The 21,056-nt window shown below is 34.2% G+C and overlaps 1 protein-coding gene and 1 pseudogene across 1 annotated transcript; both read left to right on the forward strand.

Annotated features, from left to right (window-relative positions):
- LOC112495812 (DNA repair protein recA homolog 2, mitochondrial-like) overlaps positions 1 to 12,312 on the forward strand; it is a 58,000-nt pseudogene extending 45,688 nt beyond the window's left edge.
- A 6,648-nt stretch (positions 12,313 to 18,960) lies between these two features.
- On the forward strand, positions 18,961 to 19,929 carry LOC127899850 (probable glucan endo-1,3-beta-glucosidase BG3). The gene is made up of 2 exons (XM_052433988.1): positions 18,961 to 19,131; positions 19,744 to 19,929. Exons 1-2 carry the CDS (start codon positions 18,961 to 18,963, stop codon positions 19,927 to 19,929), a joined length of 357 nt encoding a protein of 118 aa, XP_052289948.1.
- Positions 19,930 to 21,056: the final 1,127 nt, after the last annotated feature.

Genomic DNA, 21,056 nt, shown 5'->3' on the forward strand with positions numbered 1-21,056 from the left:
GCAGGGTTATGGAAGAAGCTTGAAGATTTATATACCAAGAAATCAATGGCTAAGAGATTAGCCACCAAGAAAAAGCTGTACAAATTACAAATGGAAGAAGGGTCATCAATAACAGATCACATTGATGCCTTCAATAAGATCATTCTTGATCTTGAGGACATAAATGTAAAGATTGATGATGAAGATAAAGCAATGATCTTGCTGTGCTCATTACCAAGCTCCTTTGAACATCTGGTTGACACATTAATGTATGAGAGGCAGCCCCTTACAATGGTAGATGTGAAGGAAACCTTGAGCTCCAAGGCTGCCACAAAAAATGAATCAAGAGAAGCTGGAAGTTTAATGGCAAGAGGGAGATCTGAAAAGAAAGAGGGCAACAAGGGCAAGAAGAAAAGATCCAAATCCAGGTCCAAGAACATGAAATGCTTCCACTGCCACAAGGAATGTCATTTCAAGAAGGATTGCCAAGAAAAGAAAAATAAGCCAAAAGATACAAGGGAGAAAACTGGAGATGCTGCTGTTGCTTCAGAAAGTCAAGAATATGATGGATATGACTCAGCTGGAGTTCTACTTGTGACTGATGACCAAACCAAAGGTAATTGGGTCCTAGATTCTGGTTGCTCCTTTCATATGTGTCCAAACAAAAATCTATTTCTCAACTATGAAGCCTATGATGGAGGAGTAGTAGTAATGGGGAATGATGCAATCTTTAAGGTAGTTGGGAAGGGCATAATAAGACTGAAAATGTTAGATGGCATGACCAGGGAGTTAGCTAATGTAAGACATGTGCCTGACCTGAAGAGGAATCTAATTTCCTTAGGCATGCTAGATAAAATGGGTTGTCTTGTTAAACTAGAATCAGGTACCTTAAAGGTGATGAGAGGGTCAATGGTATTAATGAAAGGAAGCTTAAGCAATGGCCTGTATGTGCTTCAAGGTACAGCAATTACAGGGGCTGTTGGGGTCTCAAACCAGAGTCTAGATAAAACAATGATGTGGCATTTAAGGTTAGGTCATATGAGTGAAAGAGGGCTGAGGGAACTGTCAAAGCAGGGAGTCTTAGGGAGGGACAAAATAGAGACTTTGAGGTTTTGTGAAGAATGTTTATTAGGCAAGTCTTCAAGAGTAAAATTCAGTACTGGAGTCCATAACTCAAAGGGAACCCTAGACTATATCCATGCTGATCTGTGGGGACCTGAACAGACAGCATCCTTAGGTGGAGCTAGATACTTCATGTCTCTAATAGATGATTTTTCAAGGATGGTGTGGGTTTATATGTTAAAAACCAAGGATGATGCCTTTGAGAAATTCAAAATCTGGAAGACCTTGGTAGAAACACAAACCAACAGAAAGGTTAGAAGGTTGAGAACTGACAATGGGTTAGAGTTTTGCAACAAAAGGTTTGATGATTTTTGTGCTGAAAATGGGGTTGTAAGGCATAAAACAATGAGACATACACCTCAGCAAAATGGATTAGCTGAGAGGATGAATAGAACCTTGATGGATAAGGTAAGGTGCATGCTTATTCAATCAAGATTACCTATGTCTTTATGGGCAGAGACCCTATCCACTGCCTGTTACATTGTTAACAGGAGTCCATCTTCTGGAATCAACTTCAGAACTCCAATCGAGCTTTGGACAGGTAAGCCAGCTGACTATTCAAACTTAAGGGTATTTGGATGCCCTGCATATGCTCACACAAAGCAAGGGAAGCTGGAACCTAGAGCTCTTAAGGGTGTGTTTATTGGCTATCCAGAAGGGGTAAAGGGATACAAACTCTGGTGCACTGATTTTAAGCCACCAAAAGCCATAATCAGCAGAGATGTGGTCTTCAATGAAGCTGAAGTGTGCAAACACTTAGAAGCTTCAAAGACTGGACCCAATCACCCCATGAGTGAGAACCACAAGTCTCAGTTTGAGGTGGAGTCATCAACTACAGCTACAAAAAAGAAGGACCATTGTTGAGTCAGAAACTGAGGCTGAGAAGAATATGTCTGAATCAGAAGCTGAATCTGAAGATGATCAGGGTGACAGGAGTTATCAACTTGTAAGAGACAGGGAAAGAAGGGTTATAAGACCACCTATGAGATATGCACATGCAGACCTGATTGCATTTGCATTAACAGCAGCACATGAGCTTGACACAGATGAACCAAAAACATACTCAGAAGCTGTAAAAGGAAATGAATCAGAAAAATGGAAGGCTGCTATGGATGAGGAGATGCAGTCACTGTTCAAGAATCACATTTTGACCTTAATTGAAAAACCACCAAACAAGAAGGTAGTTGGCTGTAAGTGGGTTTACAAGGTTAAAGATGGTATACCAGAAGTCGAGCCAAAGAGATACAAAGCCAGGCTTGTAGCCAAAGGCTTCACACAAAAGGAATGGGTAGATTATACAGAAATCTTCTCTCTTGTGGTAAGGCATACCTCTTTAAGGATCTTGCTAGCACTTGTAGCAGTAAATAACATGCATCTTGAGCAGATGGATGTTAAGACTGCTTTTCTTCATGGTGAGTTAAATGAAATGATTGTGATGAAACAACCAGAAGGATATGTAGATCCAAGAAGACCTGATCATGTGTGTCATCTCAGAAAATCCTTATATGGGCTTAAGCAATCCCCAAGACAATGGTACTTGAGGTTTGACAGGTTTATGCTTGAGAACAGTTTTCAGAGGTGTCCCTTTGATTGTTGTGTGTATCACAAGGGTGTAGGAGATGACAATGAGATTTATCTGTTGCTATATGTTGATGACATGCTGATAGCATGTAAACATATAGATCAGATAAATAAACTAAAATAGCAGCTGAGGGGTTCATTTGATATGAAGGATCTTGGTGAGGCTAAGAAGATCCTTGGTGTTGAGTTGATTAGAGATAGAAGAAATGGCACCCTGATTCTATCACAGCAGAATTACATCAGAAAAGTGCTTGAGAGGTTTGAAATGGGAAAAGCCAAGCCAGTTCAGACTCCACTACCAGCTCACTTCAGACTGTCATCACAACAGTGTCCAAAAACTGATGTTGAAAGATCTGAAGCTAGCTCAATTCCATATTCAAGTGCAGTAGGGTGTCTAATGTATGCAATGGTTTTGACTAGACCTGATTTGTCCTATGCAGTGAGTGTAGTAAGTAGATATATGACAAATCCAGGGAATGAACATTGGAGGGCTGTGATGTGGATTTTGAGGTATCTTAACGGCACCATAAGCTATGGTTTGATATATGGAACTGATGGAAGGAAGGAGGTCAACGTAGAAGGTTTTGTGGATTCTAACTATGCTGGAGACCTTGATAAGAGGAGGTCATTGACTAGATATCTGTTCAGACTGAGTGGGTGCACTATAAGTTGGAAAGCTTCTTTGCAGAATGTTGTTGCTTTGTCAACAACTGAAGCCGAGTACACTACTGCAGCAGATGCCATAAAAGAAGCTATTTGGCTTAAGGGAATGGTGACTGACCTGGGGTATGAACAGAGGCAAATAACAGTTCATTGTGACAGTCAGAGTGCTATCTGTTTAAGCAAAAATCAGATACACCATGAAAAGACTAAACACATTGACATCAAGCTTCATTTTGTCAGGCTGGAAGTGTCAAAAGGAGTGGTAAAACTGGTGAAAATACACACTGATGACAATGTGGCAGACATGTTAACCAAAGCTCTACCTGGTGCCAAGTTTGAGTTCTGTGTGAACTCAGCTTGTGTCTGCAGGATCTAAGCTGCAGAGGATATGGTGATGGAGAAGGAAGAGGAGTAACAGATTTGGTTCAAGGTGGAGAATGTTGAAGAAGTGAACTGCAAATCTGAAGTTGTATTTAGATATGACATGTCAGTTTAGATATTCTGAACTAGATGATATGTCGGTTTTGTGACACTAGTGAGGCGTATGACGAGCCTGGTGGATCAGCCGTATAAGTAAGTTGAGCACGTGATATTGCACATGCTTTACTTATCCTAAACGACTGAAGAAAGCTGTGTTTTGAATGAAGCTTTTACACGTGTGTTGAAATCAGTTTGAAAGGCTGTTAATGCTGTTAAGATCAGCGGGAAAATTCTGGGTTTTGTTAAGCAACAAACCCAGGTCTGGAGAGCTGGTTTATGGGGGTTGTTTCTAGGGCAATTCAGGCGTGTATATAAGCTGTCTTCGCTTCATTATTGCGTTGAATCAAGGTGGTGATAGCTTCTTAAACATCTTGTATCTTGTAAATACTAAATCAGTAAAGATTTCTTCCTCTCTTTCACAGTGGATGTAGGTCACTTAGTGGCTGAACCACTTAACTAATTTGTGTTGATTGTTCCTCTGTTTTTTACTTTCTTTGATATTTGTGGTTCTTGCTAAGATTGTTCTACATAGCATTTGTTGATCTTCATTGGTTCTTTGATTAAAGCTAAAGTCGAGTGGATCTTGGGGGATTGAGATTGGTTTATTTGCTGGTCTTGATCCAACAGTAATAATAGTGTCATCAACATAAACTAGCACTAAAAGAATATGGCCATTATGCCATTTAAAAACAAAGATATGTCTGATCTACTATTGACAAAATATTGTTGATACATCATAACTGTTTTAAATCTATTAAACCAGGCTCTGAGTGCTTGTTTCAAGGCATAAAGAGCTTTTGTAAGCTTGCACACATGATGAGGTTTTGATGTATCAATAAAACCCTCAGGTTAGGACATATATACATCATCTTCAAGAAACCCATTGAGGAAAGCACTATTCACGCCAACCTATCTAATAATCCACCTTTGTTTTACAACCAAACTAAGAATAATTCTAACAGTGGAAGCTTTAACAAGTGTACGGAAAGTCTTATTATAATCCATGCCTTAAGCTTGAGCAAAACCCTTGGCTACAAGTCTGGCCTTCTATCTAAAAATAGAGTCATCTGAGTTATATTTAATTCTAAATACCCATTTATTGCCTATAACCTTCATAAGTGAAGAAGGTTGAACTAGAGTCCATTTTTTGTTGGCTTGTAAGTAGTCAAACTTCTATTTCATGGCCTGAAACCACTTTGGATCTTATAAAGCTTATTTTATAGATATTAGTTCTATGGGGGTAGAAAGTAATGCAGCTAAATATGTTTTTGGTTTAAATGTACTAGCCTTGGACCTAATAACCATTGGGTAACTAGATGGCTGAGGTAGTGGAAGAGGAGAACTTAATGAAGAATTAGTATAAGGAGAGAAAGAATTAGTTGCCTGTAAAGGCAAAGAAATTGAAGGATTGCTTACTATAGAAGGTGCTAACAAAGTTGTATCATTGAATGTGAACATCTTTAGATTGAAAAGAAGTGGTTGACTTAGATGCAAACATAAGAGAAATTAACACCTAACTCGTACGGGAAAGACTGATCATAAAATACAACATGGCTAGACGCATACACTCTAGCTTATTAATGTAAATATTGATACCCTTTATGATATGGACTGTAACCAATAAAAATGCATAATTCTATTTTAAACTCAAATTTTTGTTTATTATAGGGTCTTAGATAGAGAAAAAAAGAACAACCAAACACCCTTAACACACTATAATCTGGTTGTTTTTTAAAAAGTTTAAAATAAAGTGATTGATTATTAAGAACAAGTATAGGTAATCTACTGATGAGATAAACAACTATGGGAAATGCATTCCACCAGAAAGTCAAGGGGAGTTTGGCTTGAGCTAACAAGGTAAAACCAATATCAATATAATGTCTATGTTTTCTTTCAATCCTGCCATTTGGTGATGAATATGTGGACAAGGGTGTCTAAAATAGATCCCAGAAGATAAGAGTAGTGAAGAAAATAGACCTAAACTCTCCTCTCCAATCTGTTTGCACTGACTTAATTTTCCTGTTCAAAGTTTTCTATAAAGGTTTGAATATGGTAAAAATAGTAAGACCATCAGACTTAGCAGTTAATGGAAAGATCCAGGTAAACCTGATGTGATCCTTTAAAATAGACAAATAATAAGTATAACCTTGTGTAGATATAATAGAAGAAGTTCCCCAAAGATCTACATAGATAAGTTGTAATGATTCAGTGGTTTTACTACAAACAGAATTGAAATGTTGAAGATGAATTTTGCTATACTGACAAGCATTACAAAAACTGAGTTTATGTTGACATCAGTAGAAGGATTACAAGACTTTAAATACATTTAAGTATATGATTAGCTGGATAACCAAATCTTTTATGAAGCAAATCAATATTGATTAACAATGAAGAAACTTGTATTACAACTAGAGTGCAAACATCTTTATTCAAATGTAACATATGATTGAAAGAAACAGAATTAGAACTATTTGACATATAATTACTAGACATAGTAGCAAAGAGAAAGATAGGTGGATTAAAAGTTTTAAAAGAGAGATAGACTAAGGTAGCATGATGAGAAGTTGAAGATACTGCTTAAATTTGATACAAGCCTTTCAGAGTAATCCCATTAAGTAAGATAACCCTTGTGTTCCTAACTTTAATGTAACAAGTATTGCTAATAAATTCAATAACAATATTATTATTAGAGAGTAATTTTAAAACACTCAAAAGATTTTTAGTAATATGAGTAATATGAAGAGCATGATGTAGCAAAATAGGTTCATTAGCGATAGTGTATCAAGTTTAGCAGATCCAATATGTGTAATTTATAAACCATTACCATCACCAACAAGTAATTTTTCCGATCTTTTATAAGATGGCGAGTTAAGCAGAATATCTGAATTAGTTATGACATGAGCAGAGGCTCCACTGTCAATTTACTAAGAAGAACCTCTACAGCCTTAGGTGAAGGAAGAACAATAGCAGAAGAGTTGGCTAGCTTAGCTGAATTATCTGGTGTATTATTGTAGTAATTGAATGCTACTGCTGAAGTTAAACCTGAAGAATTTGCACCAAGAGAAAAGAAATATAGAGTTGAGACAAAATTAGAATTTACATATGTCACATTGCCTTGAAACCATACTCTCTGATGTTATTTTGACCATTAAAACCTCTGTTAAAACCAGTGAATGGCCTAGGCACAAAACCTATGCCTGCACCATAAAGTACAAAACCTCTGCTTGTACTATAGATACACTTTGGACCATGATAACTTTATGAAATGAGAGTTATCATGACGCTTTTAGACTTAAATCAAGATTACTTAGATTATTGCATTTTAACTATATTTTTCATAAACATCAATTTTAGTTTATTTTTAATAAATTTTGTTTGATTTAAAATAATTTGTGTGCTTAGATCATATGCATAATTATAGGTGACTGGAAGCTCAAATTTCAAGGAAGGAATGTTGCTGCAATAAGCTTACAAATATAAGGAAAGAAATTAGTTACAAAAGAATTAAAAAAAGTCTGGAACGGTGCTATTGTTGTAGCACTATTACTATAGCACCATTACTGTAGCAATCCTAGAGCATCGATAGAGAAGATTGTGAGTGAGATACTTCGAAGATTGTAATATGGAGTTTCCAAATTTGGAAGATGCGTGCCCTAGACTTCCGATTGCCCTAATTCTAAGCTATAAAAAGAGCACACACGCAAAGAAAAAAGGAGGATCCATTAACCGGAGAGAAACACAATAAAAATAGAATTCGAGAGAGAGATTAAAGGCTGGCAGAGGAGAAATTGTAGAAACAAAATAGAAATCAGTCATTCTTCTTATTTTCTTGTTTTCTATTTCATCATGGGAATGCATTTGATGGCTGAAACTCTTTTGTTTATTTTTCTATCACAAATCATGAACTAAATTTGATTGTGGTTGAGTGATAAACAATCTTGATGGATGTTTGACTAATATATGAGTGTTGTTCTGTGTTTGCTATAGCGTTTTATCTTAATTGTATTTATTTTATTCTCTATTTTGACTGACCACCCATTTAGGAATACTAGTTAAGAAAGAACCTAAAAAAGGTCTGATTTAGTGGATCTCATTAAGACAATACTTGGTTTTAGATTGGGTTTCCTAAGTTGAGTTAATCTCAATTTGAGTAAGGTCATACTTGATCTAAAATTAGTGATGAACTAGACATAGGGATTCACCTTATCGGGTAAAGGGAACCAAGATCGATTAATGCTATATTTAATGTTGGTGTAACAATTGGTCACTGTTAGGTTGCATTAGATATAAGATGTCCAATAGGTAAGAGTTGAGGATGCATAAGGGATTTTGCCCAGTGTTATAGTAGATGTTGTAGCAACAGTACTGTAATAGAAATAACAGTCAATGCCATTAAGTGAGTTTATTCACTCAACTACTCTATTTCTATTGGTTTTATCCTTTTGTTTGACACAAGAGTTTTATTTATTGCATTTTTATTTGTTCCATTTTATTTTAATTAGCTTATTGATTTTATTAGTTGCTTTATTTTTAATTAAAACAAAACTGCATTGTTAAGATTGCTGTAGCAAATCTGATAACATCAATCCCTGTAGAGATAATTTGAATAATCATCAGTATATTACTTGTTGTATATACTTGCACATTAACACCCATGGCATTAAAGATTGCACACACTAGACCACATCTACCACTTATACTATAGTATTTTTGAGGAACAAATGCAGTATTAAACCTATTCTTGCACTTGTAAGTTCCATGTTCGGGTATAGAGCAAAATTGACAGACAATTGAATCATTATTTCCATTGCTATTTCTATTAGAACCTGAATTGGACATATCTCCAGTAAAATGATCAAGGTTCTATCACCTTTTTGAGTTCTAAAACCAGTTTTAAGGAATCCTCAATTTTTCTGAGCAAAATTTACAAATAAGTTGTGTATAATATTAGAATTGATTTTGCCTCTCTTCTGCCTAATTCTCATCTCATGACTTAATAATAAGGCTTACAAATCATCTAAACTCATATTTTCTCCTTTGGCTGATAAACTTGTAACTAGTGATCCATACTCTTAAGACTCTAGTCCGGTTACAATGTAAGTAATAAGATCAGCATGCTCAATAGGTTTACAAGCAATAGCAAGTGTGTTTGCTAACCTTTTCATCTTAGCTAAATAGGCACTCATGGTCATTGATCCCTTTTTAGAGGTCTATAATTGCATTTTAATAGGCATTATACGAGCTTGAGTTTGAGAAATAAACATAGTTGTCAAGGAATCGCACGACTCTTGTGGTGAGACACAATGTATCACCAAGGATAACAAAATTTCTTGAATAGAAGACATCATCCAACTAAGAAGGAGCTGATAAGTTCTTATCTAATAAGCTGAAAAAGCAAGATTATCAATTCTTGAACCATATCCAGCATTCGAGGAGCTAGCACCATTTGGATCTTGAGTAATGTATTGATGTAGACACTTATTTGCACCAGTAATGAAACCTTCTAAGCCATTCCCTTTGATTGAGCTAAATGTTGCGATAAATTCAAATGCTATAGGTGTCAATGTGCAAGTGTACAAAACAAGTAATATAATGATGAGTATTCAAGATCATCTCCACAAGAATTGATATTATTAGATTTGCTACAGAATACTCAATAGTGCAGTTTTGCTTTAATTAAAAATAAAACAGGTAATAAAACTAATAAATTAATTGAAATAATATGCAATAAATAGAAATTCAAATAAATAAATTCTCATGTCACACACAAGGATAAAACCAATGGAAATAGAGTAGTTGAGTGATTAAACTCACTTAATGGTTAACTATTTTTCTAATGTTTGGCTCGGTTGTTACAACATCTGCTACAGTACTAGGCAGAATGGGCAGAATCCTTATGTATCATCAGCTGTCACATGTTGGATATCTTATATCTATATGCAACCTAACAGTGATTAGTTGTCATGCCAACATAAGATATAGCATTACACACCTAGGTTTTAATTACCCTATTAGGTGAATCCCTATGTCTAGTTTATCATTAATTTTAGATTAAGCATGACCCTTTTGAAATCAAGTAAAACTCAACTCAGGAAACTCAATATAAAACCAAGTATTACTTTGATATGTTCCACTAAAATAAGCTCTTTTGTGGCTCTTTCTTAGCTAGAATCATTACATGGGTAATTAGCCGAAATAATGAATAGAAATAAGTATTATTAAAACAAAGCGCTTTAGCAAACATGCAGCAACACATATAATCAGTCAATGAATCATTAAGATTATTTATCACTCAACCACAACTAAATTTAGTTCATGGTTTGTGAAAGAAAAATAAAGAAAAGAGTTTTAACCATCAAATACATCTCAATGAATAAATAGAAAACAAGAAAAGAGCAAGAAGGTTTGATTTTCAATGGATCTCTACGTTTTCTCCTTTGGTGCAGTGCTAAATTTCTCTCTTGAATTATGTTTTTCTTTTGTTTCTTTGCGGTTTTTCTCCTTGGGTGATAGCTCTCCTTTTCCTTTACGTGTGTGCTTCTTTTATAGATGAAAATTAGGGTAAACAGAAGTTTAGGGCGCGTATCTTTCAGATTAAAAAACCCTAGATCACAATCTTCTAAGTATCTTGTGCGAAATCTTCTCTGTCGTTGTTCCAAGATTGCTACAGCAACGGATGCTACAACAACGGCTACAGTAACTGCACTGTTCTAGATTTGTTTCAATTCTTCTATAGTCAACTTCTTTTCCATCTTTTGCAAGCCTATTGTAGCAACATTCATTCCTTGGAATTTAAGCTTTCAATCATCTATCATTATGCACACAATCTAAGTACACAAAATTATTCTAAAACAACGCAATTTATTAAAAATAAACTAAAATGGATATTCATGCAAAATAAAAGTAAAATACAATAAACATATTTCATTTACTCTCTAAGTAATCTTGATTTAAGTCTAAAAGTGCCATGATAACTCTCATTTTAAAGAGTTATCAGTTAACACTTGTGTTCTCTATCGAGTTTTACTAGAGTTACAAAATTATAGGTGGTATTGATTTGATTTGGAGTAGCAGATGACTCTAATACCAAGTTGAAATGAGCTAGAAATATGTTTGGTTACTGAGAAAAAGAACAAGAAAATAATGAAAGTTGTTTCAACTTTTATTCGTCAGATTACAAACGGGAATCTCTTACTAGATATTTCTAGAAACTTCGTACACGTACACACTAAGCTAGTAGCTACTAAAACCATTATAACAATTTTTGCCAGCTCAGCATAACTAGCTTATGACTGATATGCGCAGCTGCAAGTGAGACCATCAAGCTTATTCTGCATACTCTGTTATCACGCATGCTCTGCAGACTGTATATCAACATCAACAGTATCACCATACTCTTTAACAAGGAATAAGAAGGAAAGGAGGGATGGTATTGAAGTTTCCTTATCTATAGCATTAGCAGTGTCTTATTCAGCTCATTAGATTTGAGATATTTGTAGAATGTGACGGTTTAACTCCTTGATACATCGTAGTCTTAGATTAAGACTTAATTACATGCTCATTTAAATTTGAGATTAAATATGAATATATATGTATTTGCATATACTATTTTATGTGCATGTATTGATCATTGATATGGATGATCCCCACCCCCCAAAAAAAAAATTCTATTCTGCTATCCTCATTCTTTTTCTCACCCTTCTATTTATTTATTGATTTTTATTATGATCTTTCTTTAGCTTTAAGTTCTCATTGGGTTATGTAATCTTCTCCAGACTCATCGAAGTTTATATATATATATTTGCCTTGTTCTTTAGATAGCCGGGGTGGAGGTTAGCTTCGAAGTGGTGAAAAATAAATTGGCACCCACAACGAAGAAATCTGACCTGGTGATAAGAGTTTGGCAAAGGCTTCTACTGTGCACAGGAAATTTTCGAATTGGCATGTGAACATGGAATCTTTCAGAAGGAAGAAAATAACTATTCATAAAACGGGAGGTTTTCAATGATAGACATCAAGCTGAACAGTATTTGATTGAAAATACAGAGGTTCTCAACAAGATAATCATGATCTTGAGGAAACATTTGTTCGAAAGGCATGGAATATATGAAGTATTCTGAGATGATCGAGCGAGTCAGGTCAATGTAAATAGGAGAGGACTCGGAAGTGATGTTATGCCAACATTCAGAGAATTTGACTGCACACAAATGTTTATGGGGATTTGGCCATATCAACCATATCCCTTAGAACCAAACGAAAGTCGGTGTTGTTGATGCTCTTCATTGGGACTCAAAATTATTCTGCTAGTGCTGAGAGTGAGAGATTTGTACTAGTTATTCATGCTCTTCTGATGGGCTTTTCCATTGCCTTGACAGCTTGACTGTCTTTAAATGTTAGGCTGCGTAGGGTCCATATTTATCGCTCCCAAAAAATTGTAATCATTTAGGCATTGTACATAAGTGGTGTAATTCAAAAATATTTATTCAAGTTCTTGTAGTCCATAACCTTTGGGGCCGGCATGTCAAGTGGTCAGTTCCTTCTTTCTTTTGTGTTTTAGGCTCTCCCTCTGGTACTGCTGTTGGTAGGGGTGGGCATGTCGGGTCCGGTTTGGGAAAATTAAACTAAATGGGTGGAGCTATTAGCACCATTCCGAAAATCTCATAAGCCATTATTTGAACACTTCATTTTGACTTGAATTTCAATTATATTATGAAACAAATATCTTTATTGAACCCACGTTAATACTCTAAGGGCAAGTTTTATCCTTTGATCATAAACATTTAATATTTATAATTTTTATTTAAGAGTCATATTTATCGAACACCAATAACTTCATATAATCTCTTATATTATTATTACTCCCCGTAACAAACAGAGTCTCGACAATATACAATTGCTAAATTTGTTAAATGCAGACCACGGAGACATTTATCTAATTGTAACTCAACCCAGGTTTTACTTAAGTCTTGTTGACTATTATTTAATAGCATGATTAGGGTTGTCATCACCTAGTCTAAACTCTATAAACCATAGTCAAGCAGCCTGCTGACTGAGTGAAATTTAGTTCTCTCTTGACTTTGACATTAACAAATCCACAGAATGAGATGATGAACTGATGATACCAACAAATTTGAGCGTTCTATTTTCCACATAACAAGATAGCAAGGTAGCACTCAATTGGCAATTTGGGATTCAGCTGCCCCGTTGAGCACGTTTCTGGAAAAATACAGAAATACAATGACAGCGGCAATTTGGCATTATTATTTGTTACAGCTGACAATAAAGACTTAAATGACTTCTATCTTCGATGACTCTAATTGGTTTTTGTCTATTTTATATATGCCGGATATTCCTCAATGAGAAGTATGATAATATCTAAAAACTGAATTCTGAAAAATAAATGTTGATGCTCTGGTAATCTAGTTCCAAAAATTGCAAAAACCCCATCGAAAGAGCAATTAACATGTCATTGGTCATAGAGAGGTGCAATTCTTTTCCTAGCTGTAAAAGTTGAGAAATTTTCAAATTTTTTTTATTATTACATTTTGATACACAAATTAATCACGTGAACACCAATAAATGTGCCATATCAATCATCTATTGAAGTAAGTACTATGAGGTTTGAATCCATGTTCGCATGAGTGAAAGAGAATTGAATTGCTGTTAGATTTAAAAAAAAAAAAAATTCAAACTTTAGAAGCCATGACAACCAATGTGTTGATTAACGTCCTTATCGGGTAAAGGGAACCAAGATGGGCTAGCTTAGCGTGGTTATAGAAGGTTCCAGCTCTAGCAAATTCTAGCACTTTCTTACACTTGTACATACATGGGAATTCTCTAAAGAGTGGTAGAATGCAGTCTCTCTCGCATGATGTACATAGAAATTTCTAAATCTTACAAGCAATGAGGAACTCTTCAAGCTATGAGAACTCTTTGGACTTATAATATTCTAGAACTAGACATGTTTCCTTATAAACAAGGCACGACACTTAGCATTTGTATACCAAGCAAGAGCAACAAGCAACTCAAGTAACTTGTAAGTCATCTCTCTAAGCTCTTTTGTACACGCACACACTCTTGTGAACACAAACTTTCTTTGACTCAATTGCTCACTCTTCTCTCTAGTCTTCTGCATACAACTTAGCTTAGCTAGTCGAGAATCTCAAAACTTGTTTAGTAACTTTTGGACAATGGTTGTCTAAATACCACATGGATGTGCTGCGCAAAATACTCATCTCATGACATTAAGCTCATGAGTAGACAACAAATAAATATTAAAGCCACCAAGACTGCATGAATGGCAACTTAAGTAGACAACAAATAAATATAAAACCCACCAAGACATTTCCAAAATGAGAACTTCTGCATATTTTGTAATTCATTATATCAATCTTTAAGTTACAAGTTTTTACATGTGTCTGTGTAATTTTTAAATTATCAACCACACAAACACAACATAAATTTAAACAAAGTAAATGAATGAGATTTATAACAATTATAGAATTATACAATTGGATACATGCATGATCACGTTTCGATATTAATACAATTGAAAATGTAGACTTATTCCATTTTCTAACACCATTTTTAAAAAGAACCATGTTGTTGAGTAATTGAGTGTCTACAAATATGAACACCACAAATATGGAGCAAGTTGCAGCAGGGCACAGCCAACGAGCCAAAAGAAAGTGGCATGCATGCTCAAGAAAATAGTTAACCTCAAGACGTTTCAAAGAACCCAGAGAGTTGTAAAATTAATTTTTTTTGAACATTCAAGTTGTCATTTATTATCAGCGTGACAGATTGTTTTTCTCTTCCACTACGGGTCATGGTGATTTTCCTCTATAAATGGCTGGCAAGAATAGGTGTTTGTAACCCCCAAAAATTACCCATGAAAACACAAGAGTAAAATTGGAATGAAACCTCACATTGTTTATTTTATATAAAAAAACAAAAAAAAATCTAAAGAGAGACAATCATTATTCGTACTCCGACTGAATCCTTACATAAAACATCTTAGATAAAGTCTCCAAAGAAAAGTCTCTAATCCAAAATAAAAAGTCTAGCGAAATTTAATCTTTAAAGCAACTCCAAAGGTCAATTTAAAAAATCTCCATCTAAGTACTCAAGCCACATCTCTAATCAATCTGCAAAATATTGGAGATGACGGGTGAGCTGTCAACTCGGTAAGCAAATCTATGCACAATATTTGAAAACCTTTGTCATTAAACCTTTAAACATTTTATAACATCTTATAATAACATCTTCATTTAGCATAAGGGATGGATTCATGTAAAAGCATTAAAAACATTAAAACATTCACAAAAACATTAAAAGCATAAACATTGGTAGCTCATGCCTCGTAGTTATCATCATTCATCATTCACGACACTATATCCTGCATTATTCGTCATTTAGGGTACTATACCCCACATTGTTCATAACATCCTTGTGCACAAGATCATCATCATACCAGCAAGCTGGCCATAACATTACATAACATCATAGCATTTGCATCTTATACAATACTATGGATATGAGCCAAAACATTTTTGAATCCACATTACATCCTTTCATAAATAGCATTTAAAGTCTTTTAGAACATTTAATAACCTTTATTTGATCATTTAATTCTTTTAGAAAATTCTTTAAGAAAACATTTTGTTTAAGAAAACTAATTTCTTAAGAAAAATTAATTTTAAAATACATTTATATAAATTCATTTAAAAGTTTTTTTTATTTTCCAAAATTCATTTAAAATATTTTAAAAATCAGTTTTTTAAAAATTTACATTTAAACATAATTCTTATAATATAAATTGCATTTACTATAAAAACACATCATGCATGAATCTACTTACTTCGATCCACAGCAATCAACTCAATAACTCAAGAACAAACCAACTAGCTCACCCATGTCCTATAATCATCATAAAAATATCCTTATCAATATTATCTCTAACCTTAAATATAATCCCAATCATCCTTAAATCATAGGCACTTATACTAGCTCAATATTTATACATATTCTAGACATAAGTATGAGTATCCTGCACATGCTGATTTTTAATAACCTGTACACATGTCGGAAAACCATGAAAATTTACAGAGGTACTGTGAACATGCATAGCATTGCATACAAAATTTCACAAAAATCAGCACAAGTGAAAATCGAGTCAGAATATTGACCTTTCACCAAAGTAACAAAACTGTCCAGCTTTGACCAAAACAGATGTTTACCATTTAGGAAATTCATTAAATATTCTTTAGTACTCGAAATAATATGTTTCTTTTTTTCTAATTACAGAAGACACATTCAGAAAGCATATAATTAAAATTCATAATTTTTTGGGCGTCTGAACTATTTTAAACACATTTTATTTTCGAGAACATCTAACGTGTCCAAAAAATTCCAGATTTGAAAACAGAATTTCAAAATTTCATATCTTTTATTTTACATGCCCACAAATTATGATTCCAGTTTTTAAAGACAGAGGAAAAATTGAAATTTCATTATAAAATCCTAACACATGTAATATTCATAAATTATCCCAACTGTTACACGTTTCAGCTTCTGCAATTCTGGAAAACCGTTTCCAGATCTGCAGCAGCCACGTATTACGATTTTTAATAATTTTAACCATAAAGAATAAAACCTCGAAATTAAACATGCAAGCATAGGAGACATAGATCTGTTGATACAAAAATCGTATAAGTTTTAAGGGTGTGCAACCTTACAGAAAAAGTTCCAGAAGTGAGAACCGCTGCTGAAAATCAGAATTTTCCAGCACCAGTAACCCAACTTCGAAAAATCATAACAATTTGCATACTCAGAGGATTTCAACACGAAACCTATCAATGAAAAGCTAAGGATGTCTAGTTCCATGGTATGTAAACGTATTCACGTGATTCTAAATAAAGGAAATGATTTCAAGCAAGGAATACAGACTGTTTATATCATCACAACATTATAAACATACATATATTACCTAAATCATACTACAAGTAATTAAAGGCAAACAACTAATAAAACTAAATCACATAAGTCAAAAAAATACTTAATACCTTAAGGCAAACACCAAGCAAAGAAGTTATAAAACTTTTTTTTTTCTTCTCCAAAGGCTTATGTTTCTTTCTTTTTTTTCTAGGATTTGTAACGGCGTAGAAAATAAAAGACGACTTCCTCTTAAATACTTGGTAACTAATAAATACTTTTAAAAAAAATAAAAAACAAGAAAACGTGAGTTTTAAGGAAATTCTTTTTTTTTTTTATAAAAACTAAAAACTTACCTAACTTATTTAAAACAATTTAATAAGTTTTACTCACACGCAAACATTCAATAATAACTATTCTACCCAATTTAATAAGGGTAAAAGAGGAAACAAAAATAAAAGTGGGCGTTATAGTGTTAGTATAACACATTTTGCAATTTTGTTTATCTCCATGGCTAAATTCTTCTCCTCTCTCAATACCTCTTCAATGGCTCCCATTGTCTTGTTCTTTCTTGGGCTGCTAAAGGCTACCTTACACACAACAAGTATATACCTTAATTTCTCGAGAAAAATTATCAAAACCTCTTTGTTGTTCGTAAAAAATTAATTTTTTTTTTCATTTTCCAAAATCTATCAAAATTGCTTTTAGGAATTGGACCAAGTGGTTTTTAAGCAATTTTTTAGCTGACCCTATGTGATCAAATATAATTGTGTAGAAGAGATAGTAACTAAAAAATTGATTTTGGAATTCATCCACTTCCTACCTTTTGTTTTTTTTTAATCCATCAAAACAAACCCATACATTATCTTTCAATTCTCTGTGTTTTAATAATACTTTACTTATTACATAATTGTTTTTAAAAATTTAGTTTTAATTAGTGTTTTTACCACAACTAAGAAAAAATAATAAGGTGCGAAATGATTACTTGTGTTGTTTTTAAACTTATGTTGTTTTTAAGACAATACAAGTTAGAATTTAGGGTAATTATCCACTGACCACTTATTTTTTTCTAGCTTTTTCAAAAATGCACAAATCTATTTTTTTTTACAGCGCTCCACCTAAAGTTAATATTTTTTTCATTGGTCCACTCCTGTTATAATACTATTAGAATTTTGCTGATATCATAAGGGTAAAATTATCATTTGACAACGATATTGTTTGAAGATAGAAGTGGATAGGTGCAAAATAATATCACTTCAAGTGGAGTTCAGCAAAAAAATAAAAATTAAGAATTATGTATTTTTCAAAAAATGTGAAAAACATAGGCAGTCGATGGATAATTGCTCTTTTACATTTGAGGGAAAAAGTCATTTATACAATATTTCGTTAGTTCTCTTAACAGGTTGAAGACAGAAGTGGACATGTGCAAAATAATATAACTTCGAGTAGAGTTCAACAAAAAATAAAATTAAATTAAGAATTGTGTATTTTTGAAAAAGTGCGAAAAAATAGGTGATCGGTAGATAATTGCCCTAGAATTTAACATAATGTTTTTTTAAACAAATTTTTTAAAAGGGATATTATTATTCGTATACCCTATAGATACTTTGTTATAAAAAATACTACAACACTTTGAGGGTGTATCGATCATCCACCCTAAATTGACAAAAGCTATCTGCCGACCACCAAACTGTTAGTTGCCGTTTGAAAGTTAACGGAATTATAGTGAATGGATGATTTTACTCTTGAAAAGTATCACTTGTATACCCTTAAATTCTTTTATTATCACTTGTATACCCTTAAATTATCACTTGTATCATATGAAAAGACCAAATTATCCCTCTGGCGTTATCCTATTTAAACGGCAAGTAACAGTTTGGTGGACGGCAGATACATTTTGTCAACTTAGGGTGGACGATTGATACACCTTCAAAGTGTTGTCGTATTTTTGATAATAGAGCATCTATAGGGTATACGAATGATAATTTTCCTTTTTGAAATGTAAGATGCCAAATGATTACTTTATTGAAATCGAACGTACCTGTTTAATCATTTTCCCTATCCATCTCTCTATCCATGGATTAATATTATTCATTAACTAATATTATAAGTTTTTAATTTGTTCATTATCTATATATTGCATTTTACATGTGCTCAAATAGGTGTTTGCTATGGAATGCTTGGTAACAACTTACCACTAAAATGGATGTCATAGCTCTCTACAACCAAAACAACATCGAAAGAATGAGACTTTATGATCTAAACAAAGAAGCACCCAAAGCTCTCGAAGGCTCCAACATTGAAGTCATGCTGGGCCTTCCCAACAATGACCTCCGAAGAATATCTTCCAATCAAGCTGAAGCAAACACTTGGGTCCAAAACAACATCTGAAATTTTGCTAACAATGTCAAGTTCAAGTGCGTTGCTGTAGGAAATGAAGCAAAACCTAGACATAACTTTGCTCAATACCTTGTTCCCACCATGAGAAACATACAAAACACCATCAATGAAGCCGGCCTTGGAAAGTAAATCAAAGTTTCCACTACCATCTGCCTTGGAAATCAAATCAGCCTTTTAAATGCTATTTTATTTAATAAGTTTCTTCATTTTGATATAATCTTTTAAAAGCAAGTAAAGAATTGATTTTTACAAGCAGCTTATGAAATAAAGCACTCACCTTTTTAAAGTTCGTATTATAACTTTAATTAAGATGCCGTGGCCACCAATAATGCCACTCTTTGCCGCACACTTGACTCTAATAGGCCCACTCATATGTAATCTCAATGTAAATTACATACCCAACATGCAAACCAACTTCGCCACTCAAACCCAACCACTATTACAACTAGCCTAAACCCTTTTGTTTAACTCAGTTGTGTCTTTTGCCACAGGTACATAACCTAACCTTACTTGAAGTACCCCCTTCGGCCTTAACCCCTTACTAATCATAACTCTCTGGAATTTCATAGCTAGTTTACAAATTAGGATGGCCATTCTCCTGATAAAGTGGCTAATGTTGTTACAGAGACATTAGAGGATGAAGATGATGACGATGACAATGATTATATGGAAGAAAGTGACACTGAACTGGTCTCGTCGGAGGGCGATATGTCCCTGAATAATGAGAATGTCATGGTAGTGATTCAAGAGGCTACTGAGCCATTTGGTTGAGGTCCATCTCTTTCTTTTTTCCTAATTTAAACGGTTTATTCAATTACGTTTTGGAACATTCAAGGAGTTGCTTCTGTAAACTTTCGTTGGACTTTTCGGATTCTTGTGAAAACTTATAAAGCGTTGATGGTTGCTATCTTCGAACCTTGAATTAATGGCCTAAAGGCAAATGAATTTATCAGAAAGAGTGGTTTTGACAAGTCTCATAGAGTTGAAGCCATTGGTTTTTTTTGTGGTATTTAGTTGTTGTGGAAAGATAGCTATGATGTGGAAATTATTTTAAATCATAAACAATTTATTCATTTTAATATCTCAAAAAATAATGTGTTCCTTTCGTGGGTTACTTCTATTTATGCTAGTCCTAATCCAGACAAAAGGAGGCATATTTGGAGCCATTTAAAGAGGCTTGCTACTATAGTTCAAGGGCCATGGCTCATTGGGGAGAGGGGATTTTAATTCTATTATATATGCTTCGAAAAAAAGAGGAGGTTCTTCATATAGAAGTGGTGTATGTGGGCTATTCAAAACTTGGCTGCACTCTAATAAGTTACACGATCTCCAATTTAAAGGGCCTAATGTTGCGGACCGCCCTAGTTACTAGCCCAATTGCCTACAATTTCGGGCTAGAGAACCCAAGACAAAGCCAAGAGTGCTAGCTTGGCCCGATTCCGCAAACTTTTAGGCAACTCTAGCACATTTGAGCTTGTAAATATCTAGAATACTCCACACATTTCCAGCACATGTAAATAACTAGATAGTGGTAGAATTCTCTAGAATCTCTAGAGCTTGGCAAGCCTCTCTTATAAATAAGGCATGACATTTAGCATTTGAGCAACAAGTTTAGAGCAAGCAACTCAAACACTCTTGTAATCTCTCTTGTAATCTCTCTTGTAAGCAATATAATTTCTCTTATTCGGCTTCATTGCTCTCTTTTCTCTAGCTCTTCGAAAACCTTTAGGCTTAGTTAGTCGAGAAGCTCAAGGCTTACTTAGCAACATTCGGCAAAGTTGTCTAAGTGCCGCACGGGTTGCTGCACAAAACACTCATCCCGTGACACTAAGTTCACTTGGTGAAGGGGCACTCTAGCTAAATGTTTAGATAGGGTAGTCTGCAACAAAGATTGGATG

Source organism: Citrus sinensis, chromosome 9, assembly GCF_022201045.2.
Source record: "Citrus sinensis cultivar Valencia sweet orange chromosome 9, DVS_A1.0, whole genome shotgun sequence".
NCBI classification, from domain to species: domain Eukaryota; kingdom Viridiplantae; phylum Streptophyta; class Magnoliopsida; order Sapindales; family Rutaceae; genus Citrus; species Citrus sinensis.